The following is a 20,306-nucleotide window of genomic DNA, read 5'->3' as shown; positions in this document are numbered from 1 at the left end:
ATACAAATAAATAGTTAAAAAATCATAAATTGTGATTTCTGGAATATTTTTTTTTGATTAAGTCTCTCACAGTGGACATGCACCTACGATGACAATTTCAGACCCCTCCATGATTTCCAAGTGGGAGAACTTGCAAAATAGCAGGGTGTTCAAATACTTATTTTCCTCACTGTATATATATATATATATATATATATATATATATATATATATATATATATATATATAGATAGATATATATATAGATATAGATATATATATATATATATATATATATATATATATATATATATATATATAGATATATATAAATAATTTTGATGAATCATGAAACTGTAACCTTATGATATGTATTTCTACCCGTGTTAGTATCATATTAATTATTTTGAACTTGACATTGGGATCATATTTGTATACCGTTTTATATGAATTAATTAACATTCTATATTCATCACGTCACTCTTTTGCAATCACGTGCGTCGCTCAGTCCCAACCCTTCATTCTGGTTTTGGTCTTGCACATGTCTATGTGACAATAACCTCCATGACTAATAGAGAGACGGCTATACCAGCTGACAGGAGTCCCGACCGTCCTCTGCTCTATCCAGAACTAAGAGAACATTTTCGGAGATGCAATGTAATAAATATTTGCATTTTTCTGTTCACATTCACATGTAGAGCCAGGGAACTATGAATAGTAGCTTCACACGGAATACAATTCAAGACATTATATTTGCATTACAATATTATATTAGTATCATTAATTTATGTGTTATGTTATATCATAGTAGTATTATAGGGCCAGATTCACGTAGAAGTGCGGCGGCGTAATGTATTGTAGATACGTTACACCGCCGCAAGTTTTCATCGCAAGTGCCTGATTCACAAAGCACTTGCAATGAAAACCTTCGCCGGCGGCCTCCGGCGTAAGCCCGCGTAATTCAAAGGGGCGTGTGCCATTTAAATTAGGCGCGCTCCTGCGCCGGACCTACTGCGCATGCTCCGTTGCGAAATTCCCGCCGTGCTTTGCGCGAAGTGACGTCATTTTTTCGAACGGCGACGTGCGTAGCGTACTTCCGTATTCCTGGACGTCTTACGCAAGAAGGAAAAATTTTCAAATTTCGACGCGGGAACGACGGCCATACTTTATACAGCACATATGTGGGCTGTGTAAAGTTAGGGCACCAAAAACGACGACTAACTTTGCGACGGGAAACTAGACTAGCAGTGACGTAGCGAACGCGAAAAACCGTCGTGGATCGCCGTAACTCCTAATTTGCATACCCGACGCTGGTTTACGACGCGAACTCCCCCCAGCGGCGGCGGCGGTACTGCATCCTAAGATCCGACAGTGTAAAACAATTACGCCTGTGGGATCTTAGGGCTATCTATGCGTAACTGATTCTATGAATCAGGCGCATAGATACGACAATCGTATCTCAGAGATACGACGGCGTATCAGGAGATACGCCGTCGTATCTCTTTTGTGAATCTGGCCCTAAATTACCATAATTGTATATTAGTATTATATGTTATATTACATTAAATTACTGCATTTGTATATTAGTATTATATGTTAAATTACATTAAATTACTGTATTATAGGTTAGTATTATATTAGTATCATGTTATGTTATATATCATATTAGTATTGTTATATTGTATTAAATTACTGTATTTGTATAATATATTATGGTATAGTAGCATTATTTTACATTAAATTACTGTATTTGTATTATATTAGTAGCATATTTATGTTCTATTTTATTAGTATTATATTACACATTGTATATTATAGTAGATATATTATATATTTATATTATCTTAGTATTGTATTATATTAAAGCATATTACATTCAATTATTGTCATTGTATTATAATCCTGACGTGTCAAACTTGGTAAAAAAAACAAAGTTCAAAATAATAAAACAATTATTATAATTTCTTTACGATACTATTTTTGTATTATATTCTATTAGATTGTATTCTGTTTTACATCTTATTATCTTTTTATCATAATATATTATTATTACAGGTCTGGCGCCAAACTCCATAAAAAGCAAAGTCCAACCTGATAAGCCGAAAACCCTGGAAAGGTCACTTGGGATCAGCTGATGGCCGCGCCTCCTTTATTACACAATTATATTGGCATTACATTTGTATGATATTCTAATTTATTATATTGTATTTATATTCTGTTACATTCTATTATTTTTGTATTTTATTACATTGGGCCAGATCCACATAGAAATGGACAGGCGCAGCGTATCAGAGATACACTACGCCACCGCATCTTACCTGGCTTTAAGTCGAATCCAGGAAGAATTTGCGCCGTAAGTTACGGCGGCGTAGTGTATTTCTGGCGGCGGAATTCAAATCGGCGGGTAGGGGGCGTGATTCATTTAAATGAAGCGCGTCCCCGCGCCGATTGAACTGTGCATGCTCCGTTTCAAAATTTCCCGCCGTGCTTTGTGCGAAATGACGTCGCAACAACGTCATTTTTTGAACTTAGACGTGACTTACGTCCATCCCTATTCACGGACGACTTACGAAAAAAAAAAATTCTAAAAAAAATTCTAATTTTGACGCGGGAACAACGGGCATACTTTAACATGGCCAGTCTATCTATACGCCGCAAAATAGCAGCTTTACCTATACGCCGGGAAAAGCCGACTAGAGACGACGTAAGAGAATGCGACGTTCGTGGATCGTCGGAAAAAGCTCATTTGCATACCCGACGCGGAAAACGACGAGAACTCCACCCAGCGGGCGCCGAAGTATTGCATCTGCGATCCGAAGGCGTACGAAGCCGTACGCCTGTCGGATCGAACCCAGATGCCGTTGTATCTTGGTTTGAGGATTCAAACTAAAGATACGACGCGGGAAATTTGAAAGTACGCCGGCGTATCAGTAGATACTCCGGCGTACTCGCTCTGTGGATCTGCCCCAATGTATTTATAAAATTATATTCTGTTACATTATATTATTTTTTATTATATTGTATTTATATTCTGTTACATTCTATTATTTTTTATTAAATTGTATTTATATTCTGTTACATTTTATTATTTTTGTATTTTATTACATTGTGTCCAATAACATTCTGGCATGTCAAGCTTCGCAAAAACAAACTGATAAGAAGAAATTCTCCGTCGGTCAGCTGACGGCGTCTTATGTTCACACACTATAATATCTCACAGCACTTTGATAACAAATTCATTCCAGTGAAGGAAATTTGCAACATTGTATTTCAGAGAAAGGGGCCAGGAAATGTATTCTCCGAGTATTCAGCTGCAGAATATAAAAGACACACAAACCTTAGGAGGGGGTTGGGGACTTACTGGTCACATGATGACCCAATTACACCCAATACACCAGGCAAGTCCTACTGGGGTATCTTTTTCTGACTTTAATGTGTCACTAATACTCACATATAATCATACACATAGGTTGGACATGATGGACTTGTGTCTTTCTTCAAGAGGAAGTAAACCCTCTCTAAAAAATAAAATGAAAAAAAACAAAAAACACCCTGCATGGCAAAGGCATAATGAGCTAGTATTCATAGCATACTAGCGCATCATGTAGTACTTACCTGAGATCGAAGCCCCCGCAGCGGTTCTGGGTGACCTCCTCCATCGCCGCCATGATACCGGAGTGACTTCCTGGGATCGCTGCTCCGGCGCTGTGACTGGCCGGAGCAGCGATGACGTCACAAACGCGCATGCGTGCGGGTGCCGCCACTAACGGCATGATCGCCGTCAGAAGCGGTACGCTCAGTGCGCCTGCACCTGATGTCTGCGGGACATGCGCGGTAGACGTCGGTGCCTAACTTACCCAATGCATTACCCCAGTTTTGAGCGACAGGGCACCTTAACGCTGCTGTGCTCAGGCAGTGTTAAGAGCCCTAACTCAGGAGCGGGGGCCACCAGCGTCCCTAATGACCAGTGAATATCAGTGACACCACCCCTCAGTCAATGTCGTAACAAAGGGGGCGGGTTTACCACATGACATCACTGGGTGGCCCCCGCCCCTTAGATATTAAAGAGCAGGATCTGGGGGCCACCTGGTTAAAGGGGGCTTCCAGATTTCGATAAGCCCCCTTGCCCGCAGACCTCTACAACCACCAACCAGGGTTGTGGGAAAGAGGCTCTTGTCCTTGAATTATTTTTCCCATCATGGGTGTGAGTGGGGCCCCATGTCAAGTTTTGCCTAAGGACTCACAAAGCCTAGAGCCACCTCTGCTCCTCATCAGTGCAGTATATCAGTGCCCAGGCATCAGTGCAGCCTCATCAGTGCAGTAAATCAGTGCAGTATACCAGTGCCCAGGCATCAGTGCAGCCTCATCAGTGCAGTATATCAGTGCCCAGGCATCAGTGCAGGCTCATCAGTGCAGTATATCAGTGCCCAGGCATCAGTACAGCCTCATCAGTGCAGTATATCAGTGCCCAGGCATCAGTGCAGGCTCATCAGTGCAGTATATCAGTGCCCAGGCATCAGTGCAGCCTCATCAGCGCAAATAAGTGTGGAATGCAAGACTTGGGTGGGTGTAAAAAGATGTGCGCTGCCGCCGGGGTGGTGGTGGAAGGATGGTGGGTCACCAAAAGGCACCCTCACCTATGTACACAGAAATGTAGGCACAGGCCCTGTATACACACATTGATCACTCAGCTTTTTTACATCTACAACCGAGGAAGAAAAAAAAAAGAAGCAGCATTTAAAAAGAGTCTCCGTTCCCTTTAAGATCATAAACTGCTTTAGTCATTAGAATGTCATCATTGCGGTTTTGGAATGATTTTTGATTGCTCAGCTTACATCATCCATGGTGAGCGGAGGACCTTTGTCCTAATTCCGGGGCTCCGGGGTGTTCAAGGCTCCTACCACTATGCACAGTATTCTGCCATAGCTGATAGCGACAGATTACACCGCCTCAAGGACTTACTATAGGTCACCTGCTTTAGTCACAGGACAGAGCCAAACACCACCCAACCTTCCCCAGACTGCGATCATGTGACCAGGAGCATTCCCTTTAAATTGGGAAACCATGCGATCACATGACCAACGCAGATTACGCTACCCTACACGGAAACGTATTATACGGCAGCAAGAGCCACATACAGTGCGGAGGATCTTTTCATCACCTATGGGAGATTATTAGATATATAGGGCCAGATTCACGTAGATCGGCGCATTTTTGCGCGGGCGTAATGTATCCTATTTACGTTACGCCTCCGCAACTTAGACGGGCAAGTGCTGTATTCTCAAAGCACTTGCTCCGTAAGTTGCGACGGCGTTGCGTAAATAGGCCAGCGTAAGCCCGCCTAATTCAAATGTGAAACAGGGGGGGCTTGTTTTATGTAAATAACTTGTGACCCAACGTGATTGACGTTTTTCACGAACGGCGCATGAATATCCCAGTGTGCATTGCTCCAAAGTACGCCGCAAGGACGTATTGGTTGCGACGTGAACGTAAATTACGTCCAGCCCCATTCACGGACGACTTACACAAACGCCGTAAAAAATTTAAAATTTGACGCAGGAACAACGTCCATACTTAACATTGGTACGCCGCATGTACGCCACCATATAGCAGGGGTAACTATACGCCGGGAAAAGCCTAACGTAAACGGCGTATCTTTACTGCGTCGGCCGGGCGTACGTTCGTGAATTTGCGTATCTAGCTGGTTTACATATTTCTAGGCGTAAATCGGCGTACACGCCCCTAGCGGCCAGCGTAAATATGCAGTTAAGATCCGACGGCGTAAGAGACTTACGCCGGTCGGATCTAATACAAATCTATGCGTAACTGATTCTAAGAATCAGGCGCATAGATACGACCGGCCGGACTCAGAGATACGACGGCGTATCTCCTTTGAGAATCTGGGTTATAGTCCTCTCTATTCTTTGGAGCTATATGGACATTTTTTTGAAGGACTTTCTTTATATTTAAAAGCGTTGCCTTTTATCTTTATACACTATATTGTCAAAAGTATGGGGACGCCTGTTTTTACACACATATGAACTTTAATGGCATCCCAGTCTTAGTCCGTAGGGTTCATTATTGAGTTGGCTCCGCCCTTTGCAGCTATAACGGCTTCAACTCTTCTGGGAAGGCCGTCCACAAGGTTTAGGAGTGTGTCTATGGGAATGTTTGACTATTCTTCCAGAAGAGCATTTGTCAAATAAGTCCTGGCTCGCAGTCTTCGCTCTAATTCATCCCAAAGGTGTTCTATCGGGTTGAGGTGCAGGCCAATCAAGTTCCTTCACCCCAAACTCACTCATCCATGTCTTTATGGACCTTGCTTTGTGCACAGCCATGTTGGAACAGGAAGGGGCCGTCCCCAAACCCCAAACTGTTGCCACAAGTTGGGAGCATGAAATTGTCCAAAAGACCTTTAGAGTGCCTTAAGAGTTCCCTTCACTAGAACTAAGGGGCCAAGCCCAACCCCTGAGGAGACAAGCCCAACCCCTGAGGAGACAAACCCAACCCCTAAAAAACATCCCCACCCCCCCCCCTCCACCAAATGATTTGGACCGGTGCACAAAGCAAGGTCCATAAAAGACATGGATGAGCGAGGAACTTCACTGACCTCAACCTGATAGAACACCTTTGGGATGAATTACTGGAGACTGCGAGCCAGGCCTTCTCATTCCAACATCAGTGCCCTGACCTCACAAATGTGCTTCAGGAAGAACGGTCAAACATTCCCATAGACCAGTGTTTCTCAACTCCAGTCCTCAAGGCACCCCAACAGGTCATGTTTTCAGGATTTCCCTCAGATGAAACGGCTGTGGTAATTACTAAGGCAGTGAAACTGATCAAATCACCTGTGCAAAATGATGGAAAGCCTGAAAACTTGACCTGTTGGGGTGCCTTGAGGACTGGAGTTGAGAAACACCGCCATAGACTCCTAAACCTTGTGGACGGCCTTCCCAGAAGAGTTGAAGCTGTTATAGCTGCAAAGGGTGGGGCCAACTCAATATTGAACCCTACGGACTAAGACTGGGATGTCATTAAAGTTCATGTGCGTGTAAAGGCAGGTGTCCCAATACTTTTGATAATATGGTGTATAAAGATAAAAGGCAATGCTTTTAAACATAAAGTCCTTAAGAAATGTCCATATAGCTCCAAAGAATAGAGAGGACTAGGTGTATGTCTAATAAATCTCCCATAATTGGTGAAAAGATCCTTCACCAACACCACAGCACACCTCTTACCCTCAGATAAGGGCCACCAAATTATAAGCGGTCAAAAAGCGATCAATCAGCCGCCAGACATGCTCAGACTCCCATTAGACTTCACAGACGTTACGGCCCATTTGTGGTCTCCCATCTTGATTAATAATTCCAGAGATCAGATCACCATACATGTATGTAAAAGGGGAGAACAAAACCGCCTCATGGTGTAGTATGTAAAAGCACTTCAATATTTATTAAAATATTCTGTAACACTCACAATGTATGTGATCAAATCAAGCACGCCGTCAACATTCTATAAAAGCTAGACCACAGTCCTCGCGCGCAGTGACGTCACACGTCCCAGCTCCACCCAACATGTTTCGCCTTAATCAGAAGTCATCGGGGGCATTCATTTATAAGTCACAGGACAGAGCCAAACACCACCCAAACCTTCCATAGAATCCGATCATGTGAGCTGAAGCCTTCAATTTAAATTGAGAAACCATGTGATCACATGACCAATGCAGATTACACAATCATAAATGGAAAATTATTATAAGGCAACAAGAGCCACATATAAAAAAAAATCAGATTCTGCAGAATGAGGTTACAAAAGACACAAGTAATCCGGGTCCAAGTGGAAACTGTTTGGGATCACAATGGTTAACTTTTCGTTGAGGTCTTGGGGGGCATAGAAAAGAAAATGGCTTTTAGACTTCCTTAGAATAAGTAAGCAGTTAACCCTTGCAGAGTACCTGCGGCACCAATGCATGGGAGATTTTTCAAGTTTGGCTTTAACCTGCATTAGCTTTTTTACTTCGACCAAGTACAACATGCAAACATGGTCCCCCAAGTCTTGGTGAGGGAAAATCCCCCCAGGAGGCCCCATCACAATTCTTAGTGAGGGGGAACGCACCCCAGTGAGGTCCCCCACGTTTAAGTGAGGAACAATCACCCCAGTGAGGTCCCCCAAGTCTAAGTGAGGAACAATCACCCCAGTGAGGTCCCCCAAGTCTAAGTGAGGAACAATCACCCCAGTGAGGTCCCCCAAGTCTAAGTGAGGAACAATCACCCCAGTGAGGTCCCCCAAGTCTTAGTGAGGAACAATCACCCCAGTGAGGTCCCCCAAGTCTTAGTGAGGAACAATCACCCCGGTGAGGTCCCCCAAGTCTTAGTGAGGAACTACCACCCCAGTAAGGTCCCCCCAAGTCTTAGTGAGGAACAATCACCCCAGTGAGGTCCCCCAAGTCTTAGTGAGGAACAATCACCCCTGTGAGGTCTCCCAAGTCTTAGTGAGAAACAATCACCCCAGTGAGGTCCCCCAAGTCTTAGTGGGGAACAATCACCCCAGTGAGGTCCCCCAAGTCTTTGTGAGGAACAATCTCCCCAGTATGGTCCGCCAAGTCTTAAGCCCCATACACACCATCAGATTATCTGCAGATTTTTGTCTTCAGATTTACCAAAACCATGTAGTACAAGGGCCTGCCTGATTGCATACACATTGAAACTCTTAGGCCCCGTACACACGACCAAACATGTATGCTGAAACTGGTCCGCGGGCCAGTTTCAGCATACATGTTCGGTCGTGTGTAGGCGCGAGCGGGCCGAATTCCAGCAAACATTTGCCCGCCGGGCCTTTTCCCAGCGGGCAAATATTCCTGGACGTGTTTTAAAACCGTCCGCTGGAATCCTGCCCGCTCGGACATGTACGGTCGTCAGTACAGACCTACCGTACATGTCCGAGCGCCCGCCGTCCCTCGCATGCGTCGAATGACTTCGACGCATGCGTGGAAGCCTTTAAATGGCAGGCCCGCCCACGTCGCCGCGTCATCGCAGCGTCATCATCGCGGCGACGACGCGGACAGGCCCCGCGTAGTGTTTACGCGCGGACTTCTGTACGATGGTTAGTACAACCATCGTACAGAAGCCCTCTGGCAGGCATGTACGGTGAAAACGCTCCGACGGACCGGTTTCACCATACATGTTTGCTCGTGAGTACCCGGCCTTAAGGGTTGACCTCATATTATATGGTTTTGGTAAATCTGAAGACAAAAATCTGCAGATAATCTGATGGTGTGTATGGGGCTTTAGTGAGGAACAATCTCCCCAGTGAGGTCCCCCAAGTCTTAGTGAGGAACAATCACCCCAGTGAGGTCCCCCAAGTTTTAGTGAGGAACAATCACCCCAGTAAGGTCCCCCAAGTCTTAGTAAGGAACAATCTCCCCAGTGAGGTCCCCTAAGTCTTAGTGAAGAACAATCACCCCAGTGAGGTCCCCCAAGTCTTAGTGAGGAACAATCACCCCAGTAAGGTCCCCCAAGTCTTAGTGAGGAACAATCTCCCCAGTGAGGTCCCCCCAAGTCTTAGTGAGGAACAATCACCCCAGTGAGGTCCCCCAAGTCTTAGTGAGGAACAATCTCCCCAGTGAGGTCCCCCCAAGTCTTAGTGAGGAACAATCACCCCAGTGAGGTCCCCCCAAGTCTTAGTGAGGAACAATCACCCCAGTGAGGTCCCCAAGTCTTAGTGAGGAACAATCACCCCAGTGAGGTCCCCCAAGTCTTAGTGAGAAACAATCACCCCAGTGAGGTCCCCCAAGTCTAAGTGAGGAACAATCACCCCAGTGAGGTTCCCCAAGTTTTAGTGAGGAACAATCACCCCAGTGAGGTCCCCCAAGTTTTAGTGAGGAACAATCACCCCAGTAAGGTCCCCCAAGTCTTGGTGAGGGAAAAATCTCCCCAGGAGGCCCCATCACAATTCTTGTTGAAAGGGAATCCCCACAGTGGGGTCCCACAATTCTTGGTGAGGGTAACACACCCAAGCGAGGTCCCTCAATTCTTTGTGAGAGTAACGCACCCAAGCAAGGTCTCTCAATTCTTGGTGAAGGAAACCTCTCCAGTCAGGCCCTCACATTATTGTTAAGGGAAACCTCCGCAGCGGGGTTCCCCCATATCTTGATGAGAGAACATCACCACAGTGGGGTCCCCCAATTCATGGTGAAGAACATTCAGCTGGGACCGGCCGAATTTCGATCCATGTCACAAAAAGAAAATGAAAAACATGACAGAAAATGTAACTCTTTACCAAAATTTGCCCAGAGGAATTTGGTGGAGAAGATGAGGGTCTCTGGTGGGGTATCCTTGGAGTTGGGTTACTATCACTCACCATTGCCGAGGGTCCCGAGGGTCTCATCCATGTGTAGGTCGAAGACTCGGATCTCAGACAAGTTATTGCCTCGTTCTACCAACATTCGAACCAGGTGAGAGCCAAGAAAGCCGCATCCTCCGGTCACCACGTACACCTGGCCTTCCTCCAGTGCCATCTGCGGGAGAAGAAGGAGGAACTGTGTAAGGAACAGCGGCAGATACCGACAACAACAGATCACTTGACCTGCAAAATATACATAAATATTCCACAATCCATTCAATCTGTTTTCAGCCAGTGCTGGATTTATACTCCCCGGCCCCAGGCAAACAGTTCTATGCCATCTTTGATGTCTACATCCTCACAACTCTTTGGATTTTCTGAATTCTTTGAAGATGTGTAAGCCTTAAAAAGGACTTTTTTGGTACCTTTTGCAACTGCAGTTGAACCTCGGATTACGAGCATAATCTGTTCCAGGCAGTGGCGTAGCGTGGGGGGTGCAAGGGGGACCACCGCCCCGGGCGCAAAATTTAGAGGGGCGCTGTCACGAGTGTGGAGAGGAGGGAGCGCCAACAACAGATGGGACGTAGGAGCATATGCATGATGTCACCACTCCAGGCTTTACCAGTCATTATCAAGCATGCTCTCCTCTTCCCTACAGCCACCTGACCACACTGGAGCTAGCTGAAAATAGGCAAGTCCATGGGTCAGGGGGGGCGAAAATTACTTGCCTTGCCCCAGGCGCTGACAACCCACGCTATGCCACTGGTTCCAGGGGTATTGAACATTGAAGGAGCTTCTGCTGCAATACTCACCTTGAAACCCTTGCAGTTCCTCTTTTCTGCCACTAGATGTCCTCTGTTTTTTAGGTTTAAATGATGGCAGAAATGAGCCCAGGTTGTCATGGATCTGCCCCTAGAGTGAGTGGACCGTAAGTACAGTACGTTATCCCACCAATAAGTATCACTGACAGGTCCTCTTTAATGAACGCGGTCGTCTGGTCTCAGTAAGTGACTCACGTCTTATCTGCCTTGTCTGAACGCTGGTGCAAGTGACACCGGCCTCCGCGCATTTCAGGAACTGCACAATGTAGCAATTGTAACACGTCATTTCATTAACCACTTAAGGACCCCTTCACGCCGATATACGTCGGCAGAAGGGCACAAGCACGTACCCGTACGTTTCTTTTAAGAGCCCAGGCGCGCTCGCGACCCAGTCCGGAGCTCCGTGACCGTGCCTGCGGGACCCATGTACGCGATCGCCGCCAGTGTCCGTGATCGGTCACAGGAGCTGAAGAACGGGGAGAGGTGAGTGTAAACACAGCTTCCCCGTTCTTCTGTGTGGCAGTGACACCGATCGTCTGTTCCCTGATATAGGGAACGACGATCAGTGATGTCACACCTACAGCCACACCCCCCCACAGTAAGAATCACTCCCTTAGGGCACACATAACCCCTTCAGCGCCCCCTAGTGGTTAACCCCTTCACTGCAATTGTAATTTTCACAGAAATCAGTGCATTTTTTTAGCACTTTTCGCTGTGAAAATGACAATGGTCCCAAAAATGTGTCAAAAGTGTCCGATGTGTCCGCCATAATGCCGCAGTCACGAAAAAAAAAATCGCTGATTGCCGCCATTACTAGTAAAAAAAAAAAATATTAAAAAAAATGCAATAAAACTATCCCCTATTTTGTAAACGCTAACGATAACCAAACCGATAAACGCTTATTGCGATTTTCTTTTTTTTACCGAAAATATGTAGAAGAATACGTATCGGCCTAAACTGAGGAATTGTTTTTTTTTTATATATATATTTTGGGGGGGATATTTATTATAGCAAAAAGTAAAAAATATTGAATTTTTTTCAAAATTGTCGCAAAAAAACGCAAAAAATAAAAACCGAAGAGGTGATCAAAAGAAAGCTCTATTCGTGGGGAAAAAAGGACGCCAATTTTGTTTGGGAGCCACGTCGCACGACCGCGCAATTGTCAGTTAAAGCGACGCAGTTACCCAAACTGATTCTGATCTTTGACTTATAGATGTTTTTAGAGTCAGCGCAGTAGGGGGCGTTCCCCCCCCCCCCCGGTGTGGCCAATCAGAGTGCAGCTCACTGTACACCATGCTAGGTAAACAACGACAGCTAACGTCTCAGCGGCGCCTGTCAGTATGACAATAAAGATATCTTCACCAAACGCAGCGCAGAGAGAAAAGGCGAAGGATTTAGCGCAGGTTGCAGGAAATCGATATATAAAGTGATGTAAAAAAAAAGGACAATATTCCATTATTTTGACATTATCTCGCCAACGCCTGAACACAGGATAGTCGCACGCGGTCAGGATGTGGTTAATATTTCCTGCCCGCTGTCAGAAATTCACATCCTGCTTTGAGTCCATTTTACTGTCGCATTAAAGAGGACCTGTCACCTGCGGGGAAATATGCTGTTGATGAGCTCTAAAAAATTGTATTGTAATTGTACTGTCTGCCCTCAGGTTGTAAAGCGCTGCGCAAACTGTTGGCACTATATAAATCCTGTATATATATATATTAAAAAAAAGGGGGGGTAGCCAATCCGGGGCCCTGAGGCATAACGTGTAACTCCACCCAAAACTGGGCGTATAGACCCGGGAACTCAGCACAGGGATGGTGAGAACCCCTCATAATGGGGCACAGCGGGTGTACAGACCCGGGAACTCAGCACAGGGATGGTGGGAACCCCTCATAATGGGCACAGCGGGGGTACAGACCCGGGAACTCAGCACAGGGATGGTGGGAACCCCTCATAATGGGCACAGCAGGTGTACAGACCCGGGAACTCAGCACAGGGATGGTGGGAACCCCTCATAATGGGCACAGCAGGTGTACAGACCCGGGAACTCAGCACAGGGATGGTGGGAACCCCTCATAATGGGGCACAGCGGGTGTACAGACCCGGGAACTCAGCACAGGGATGGTGGGAACCCCTTATAATGGGCACAGCAGGTGTACAGACCCGGGAACTCAGCACAGGGATGGTGGGAACCCCTCATAATGGGCACAGCAGGTGTACAGACCCGGGAACTCAGCACAGGGATGGTGGGAACCCCTCATAATGGGCACAGCGGGTGTACAGACCCGAAAACTCAGCACAGGGTTCCTAAGTGTTAAAAAAGCTTGAGAAAGACTTGTCTAGAGAGATACATGATGTCAGCTGGTGAATGGATCGGCTGGTTGGCATCGCTCACAATCATGGTGGATTCGCCCTTTAGGAATTTTTTATAACTGCAATGATGGGATCAGGAAAGACGGGTTGATCGCAATTTAAAGATGACTGCTGAACAGATCACATGCCTCTCCCATGATGCTTTGGGGGAGGGAATTTTACTCCCTTTTGCTTTCTCCGGGTGAGACGCCCCATTGGACGCGATCGATTGAAGAGAATGTGGGGCATGTGGTCCTGGCATGATAGTGGGGGGCTCTAGGGGTTCAAGCAGGCGGTACGTCTCCTCGTCATCACCTGGCAGATGCTCTGTGAAGAGCAATCTGATCGCGGAATGTCTGCCAAGAGGGAATCAGGGAAACGCTTTCATTTCCATTTGTAAAAGAAAAACATATTTTATCATTTTTTTCCCTTTACTTTGATAAAATAGACTGATGCAGGAACAGACACGGGGCACAGCCGGCATCACTCACAATAAAATATTTAGCTCTGGCCAATTGAAAAAAAAAAAAAACAATTTACCCAATGATTACCCCAAATCAGGTGGGTAGTGTTCGGACAAGGGGTGGGCAAGAGGAGGAGTTGCCCTGGGCACAGAGAATAGATGCAGGCAGTGGTGGCTGGTGGTATATTTTTTTTTGGGGGGGTGGGGGCAAACAATCCATTCCCCGGTTGGGTCACAGGCACTTCCCCCCCACCAAGCCCCGCACTTACCCCCTTACCCCTTCTAGGTCACGGGCAACACTTCCTCCAGGCGGCGTCTCCTCCTTCAACTGGTGCTTCACGTCAGTTTCCCCTGCATCTCCCCCCTGAGACCGCGGACTGGCAGGCGGTGCCCCCCGGGGGCTCTGGGAAGGTCAGTTACCCCCCATCAATCCATATTAAAATTGGATGTTGTGGCCAGTGGCCTATTCACCTGCTATTGAGTTTCACCTCTGCAGTGCCAGAATCAGGCGAGTCAGGAGAGTCCCGTTCACATCTGCTAATACAGTATGTCACTTTTACCCCCCCACCCCCCTTTTTTTTTATTAATTCTTTCTTTGATGGTTTTCTAGTGGCAGCCCACAATGTTACAGATTACAAGAGATACAGAGTATCCAAAATGCATCAAATACAAGTGACTGAGCTGTGTGTTGAGTCACAAGTGAGATCAGATGGTGAAAGAGACAAAGTATCACAGAACACAACAGGAATTGCTTTGTTAGCTTAACTTAATTTTATGTTGTGTTTTATGATACTTTGTATCTTTCACATTTTCATGTTGTGTTTTATGATACTTTGTATCTTTCACATTTTCATGTTGTGTTTTATGATACTTTGTATCTTTCACATTTTCATGTTGTGTTTTATGATACTTTGTATCTTTCACATTTTTATGTTGTGCCTTATGACACTCTGTATTTTTGTTACGGCTTTGTTGGCATTACTTCATTTGTATGTTGTGTTTTATGATATTCTTTATTTTCTTGTTACAGCTTTGTTGGCATTCTTCCATATTTATGGAGACCGGAGGGGACGCTGAGCTTCACTCTCAATACATTTTTCTTTAGCTTTATTAACCACTTGCTTACTGGGCACATACAGGGGGCGGACTGACCATTGGGACTCTCAGGCACTGCCCGAGGGCCCCATGCCACTAGGGGGCCCCATCAGGGTTGCCAGGCTCAATAAAACTAGGGACAGTATGTAAAAATATGTGTTTTCTTTACATCTGTCCCTGATATGTCCAAAACCGACATGCTTTTGATGTGAAAATCCTGAGATTTTAGCTGCCCCGCCTCTGCACTGCCTCCTGGCTTGGTGGCCATCTGTAAACCCGGGGGCCCCATAATCTTCTATTGCCCGGGGGCCCCATGAGTTGTCAGTCCGCCCCTGGGCACATATACCCCCTTCCTGCCCAGGCGAAATTTCAGCTTTTGGCACTGTCACGGTTTGAATGACAATTGCGCGGTCGTGCGACGTGCCTCCCAAACAAAGTTGGTGTCCTTTTTTCCCTACAAATAGAGCTTTCTTTTGGTGGTATTTCATCACCTCTGCAGGGTTTTTTTTTTTGCGCTATAAACAAAAATAGAGCGACAATTTTGAAAAAAAAAAAAACACATTGGGCCAGATTCAGAGAAGAAGTACGCCGGAGTATCTGCTGATACTCCGGCGTACTTTCAAATTTGCCGCGTCGTATCTACGGCTTCGGATCTTAGGATGCAATACTTCGGCGCTCGCTGGGTGAAGTTTGCGTCGTTTTCCGCGTTGGGTATGCTAATTAGCTGTTTACGGCGATCCACGAAGGTACGCGCGTTTGTCGCATTCTCTTACGACGTCGCTAGTCGGCTTTTTGCGTCGCAAAGTTACGGCTGCTATTTAGGTGGTGTAACAATAGACAGCCCATGTTAAAGTATGGCCGTCGTTCCCGCGTCGAATTTCAATTTTTTTTTTTTTGCGTAAGTCGTCCGGGAATACGAAAGTACGTTACGCACGTCACCATTCAAAACATTACGTCGGGGCGACGTCATTTCGCGCAAAGCACGGCGTGAAATTTCAAAACGGAGCATGCGCAGTACGTCCGGCGTGGGAATGTGCCTAATTTAAATGGTCCCCGCCCCATTTGAATTAGGCGGGCTTGCGCCGGACGGCTTTACGCTACGCCGCCGCAAGTTTACACGCAAGTGCTTTGTGAATCAAGCGCTTACGATGAAAACTTGCGGCGGAGTAACGTAAAGGGGATACGTTACGCCAAAGCGCAAGTACGTGAATCTGGCCCAATATTTTTTACGTTTTGCTATAATAAACATCCCATTTAAAAAAAAAAAACTATTTTTTTTTTTCAGTTTAGACCGATACGTATTCTTCTACATATTTTTGGTAAAATAAATCGCAATAGGCGTATAGTGATTGGTTTGTGCAAACGTTATAACGCCTACAAAATAGGGGATAGAATTATTACTTTTTTTTATTTATTTTTTACTAGTAATGGCGATGATCTGCAAATTTTTGTCACGACTGCGATATTGCGGCGGACACATCGGACACTTTTTTGACACATTTTTGGGACCATTCACATTTATAAAGCGAATAGTGCGTAAAAAAAGCACTGATTACTGTATAAATGTGACTGTCAGGGAAGGGGTTAACACTAGGGGGCGAGGAAGGGGTTAAATGTGTACCCTGGGAGTGATTCTAACTGTGGGGGGGAGGGGACTGACTGGGGGAGGTGACCGATGTATGTACAAGGGACACACCATCTGTCTCCTCTCCCTAACAGGACGTGGATCCCTGTGTTTACACACAGAGCTCCACGTCCCCGGCTCTGTGACTGTCAATCGCGGGTGCTTGGCGGACATCGCCGCCGCCAGGCACGCGCATCGGCACCTGTGTGACGCAGCGGCGTGCATGCACCCCCCCAGTGGCGTGCGGCCGGAGGCCGTATATAGACGGCCTCCCGGCAGATTGTAGTTTCCCAACAGCTGGAGGGTCGCCAGTTTGAGACCCCTGCAAAGCCTCATACACACGATCGGATTATCTGATTGGAATTGTGTGACGACAGGCTGTTGTCGGAAAATCCAACCGTTTGTACGCTCCATCGGACAATTGTTGTCGGATTTTCCACGGACAAATGTGGGATAGCATGCTTTAAAATTGTCCGCCAACAAATGTGTGATGTCGGATTTTCCGATCGTGTGTACACAAATAAAATTAAGCAATATCTTTTTCCATTTCTCAATGCATGTCCTGCATTGCAATAATCATTTGCAGGCATAACCGATTATCTAGACAAGCTGGCCGACCCCAAAACCAGATAAACCGGGAGCCGTGCCATGTCAAGCTGACCAAGATTTACCATAGACGCCAATGTGTCCGTACTCGCGAGTGTACGTAAGGCGGGGTATGCCTGTAGTGTGTATCCAGATTAACCCTGCTCTGCCCAAATCAGGTGAGCCGGGAAATTCCAATTTATAGATGTGAACCCCAATATGGACCCCCCCCCCCATAATCAAGCCATTGATTGAAAAAAGCATTGAGCACTACCCAAACACTGAGAAGCTCAGTCAGGTTGATTTTGAGCTCTGGCGTTGCTAATGCTAAAATATAAACCCCCAGTGGATGGCCCCTTTAAAAGTTTTTATTTTTTATTTTATTTAAAAAAAAATTGTAATTCAAATATTTGATTGAATTTTATAATTATCAACAAAATTCCAATAACAGAGAATGTACAATAATATAATAGAAATAGATATTCCATTAACAGGACATCCCTTTAAATGTTTTTTTAAATTATTTTTTTGGGGGGGTTTTAAATATTTTCTTGAATTTTATAATTAGCAAAAAAATGCCATTAACAGATAATGTACAATATAATAGAAATAGATATTCCATTACCAGAACATCCCTTTAAATGTTTTTTTTGGGGGGGGGGGGGGGTTTAAATATTTTCTTGAATTTTATAATTAGCAACAAAATTCCAGTAACAGATAATGTACAATAATATAATAAAAATATATATTCCATTAACAGAACATCCCTTTAAATGTTTTTTTTTTATTATATTTTTTTGGGGGGGGGTTTTAAATATTTTCTTGAATTTTATAATTAGCAACAAAATTCCATTAACAGATAATGTAGAATAATATAATAGAAATAGATATTCCATTATGAGAACATCCCTTTAAATGTTTTTTTATTTTTTATTTTTATTCGTGTTTTAAATATTTTCTTTAATTTTATAATTCTCAACACAATTTTATTAACAGAGAATGTACAATAATATAATAAAAATAGATATTCCGTTAACAGAACATCCCTTAAAAAAAATTATAATTTTTTTGGGGGGGTTTTAAATATTTTCTTGAATTTTATAATTAGCAACAAAATTCCATTAACAGATAATGTATAATAGTATAATAGAAATAGATATTCCATTAACAGATAATGTACAATAATATAATAGAAATAGATATTCCATTAACAGAACATCCCTTTAAATGTGTTTTTTTCTTTTTTCATGTTTCAAATATTTTATTGAATTTTATAATTAGCAACAAAATTCCATTAACAGATAATGGAATATCTATTTCTATTATATTATTATACATTATCTGTTAATGGAATTTTGTTGCTAATTATAAAATTCAAGAAAATATTTACCCCCCCCCCCCCCCAAAAAAGAAAAAACATTTAAAGGGATGTTCTGTTAATGGAATATCTATTTCTATTATATTATTATACATTATCTGTTAATGGAATATTGTTGCTAATTATAAAATTCAAAAAAAGAAAAAAAACATTTAAAGGGATGTTCTGTTAATGGAATATCTATTTATATTATAATATTATCTGTTAATGGAATATCTATTTCTATCATATTATTATACATTATGTGTTAATGAAATTTTTCTGCTAATTAAAAAAATTCAAGAAAATATTTAAAACCCCCAAAAAATAAAAATAAAACATTTAAAAGGATGTTCTGTTAATGGAATATCTATTTCTATTATATTATTGTACATTATCTGTTAATGGGATTTTGTTGCTAATTATAAAATTCAAGAAAATATTTAAATCCCCCCCCCAAAAAAAATTATAAAAAAAAAACATTTAAAGGGATGTTCTGTTAATGGAATATCTATTTCTATTATATTATTGTACATTTTCTGTTAATGGAATTTTTCTGCCAATTAAAAAAATTCAAGAAAATACTTAAAACCCCCCCAAAAAATAAAAATAAAACATTTAAAGGGATTTTCTGTTAATGGAATATATATTTCTATTCTATTATATTAGTATCTGTTAATGGAATATCTATTTCTATTATATTATTATCTGTTAATGGAATATCTATTTCTATTATATTATATTATTGTACATTATCTGTTAATGGAATTTTGTTGCTAATTATAAAATTCAAGAAAATATTTAAAACCCCCCAAAAAAATTATATAAAAAAAAAAAATACATTTAAAGGGATGTGACTTTCACCAAACATTCCCTGGCAGAGACACTAATCCAAAAACCCACGTCCCTGGAAGATTCACCTGCAGGGAATATGAGAACGGATCTGCAGAGCGTTTGGCTGTCCTGATCGGTCCTCACCGGCAGCTTTGCTGTCATTTGATATCAATGACAGTCCCAGCTGGTCCCCGTCCAGGAAACGCGCCGCCCCGCACACCATGTGCACCCCATTCCCCGACACTGACAGCAGTACATACATACTGACACGTACCGATACATACATACTGACACGTACCGATACATACATACTGACACGTACCGATACATACTGACACGGAACGCTTACCTTGAGGTTGCCAAGCGCTGACTACACAAAGTTCGCTGAGCCGGGAGAGCATCGTACAGGAGGAGGAGGGGGAGGGAGAGGAAGGGGGAGGGGAACAACACTCTGCCTCCAATAGAACGTTTTACTCCACTTTTTACACCCATTGTTTTGTATCTATAGTTCTGGTGTGCGGAGAACGGACACATTGGGGGCGATTTACTAAAACTGGAGAGTACAAGATGCGGCGCAGCTCTGCATAGAAACCAATCAGCTTCTAACTTCAGCTCGTTCTATAAGGCTGGAGGCACACCGATGGCAGCAGGTTTATGGCTCTTTGCATTTTGCAGATTTGCACTACAGAACGTGTTCCATAGGAAGAACATAAATATAATAATAATAATAATAATAATAATAATAATAATAATAATAATAAAAAAACATGTTCCATAGGAAGAAAATAAATATAATAATAATAATAAAAAAAGAACGCGTTCCATAGGAAGAAAAGAAATATAATAATAATAATA

At 43.6% G+C, this 20,306-nt stretch overlaps 1 protein-coding gene across 1 annotated transcript in view; it reads right to left on the bottom strand.

Annotated features, from left to right (window-relative positions):
• Window positions 1–19,885, bottom strand: part of HSD3B7 (hydroxy-delta-5-steroid dehydrogenase, 3 beta- and steroid delta-isomerase 7) — a 60,086-nt gene extending 40,201 nt beyond the window's left edge. Inside the window, exons 1-2 of the mRNA XM_040356046.1 lie at window positions 19,801–19,885; window positions 10,339–10,495 (exon numbers count right to left, since the gene is read on the bottom strand). Of these exons, the coding sequence (XP_040211980.1) occupies window positions 10,339–10,495 (157 nt within the window). The 5' untranslated portion in view covers window positions 19,801–19,885. The remainder of the gene's footprint in view (window positions 1–10,338; window positions 10,496–19,800) is intronic.
• Window positions 19,886–20,306: the final 421 nt, after the last annotated feature.

The sequence above is a fragment of the Rana temporaria genome, chromosome 6, assembly GCF_905171775.1.
Source record: "Rana temporaria chromosome 6, aRanTem1.1, whole genome shotgun sequence".
In the NCBI taxonomy this organism is placed as follows: domain Eukaryota; kingdom Metazoa; phylum Chordata; class Amphibia; order Anura; family Ranidae; genus Rana; species Rana temporaria.
The sequence above is the reverse complement of the archived record's forward strand: the minus strand, read 5'-3'. Positions and strand labels throughout refer to the sequence as shown.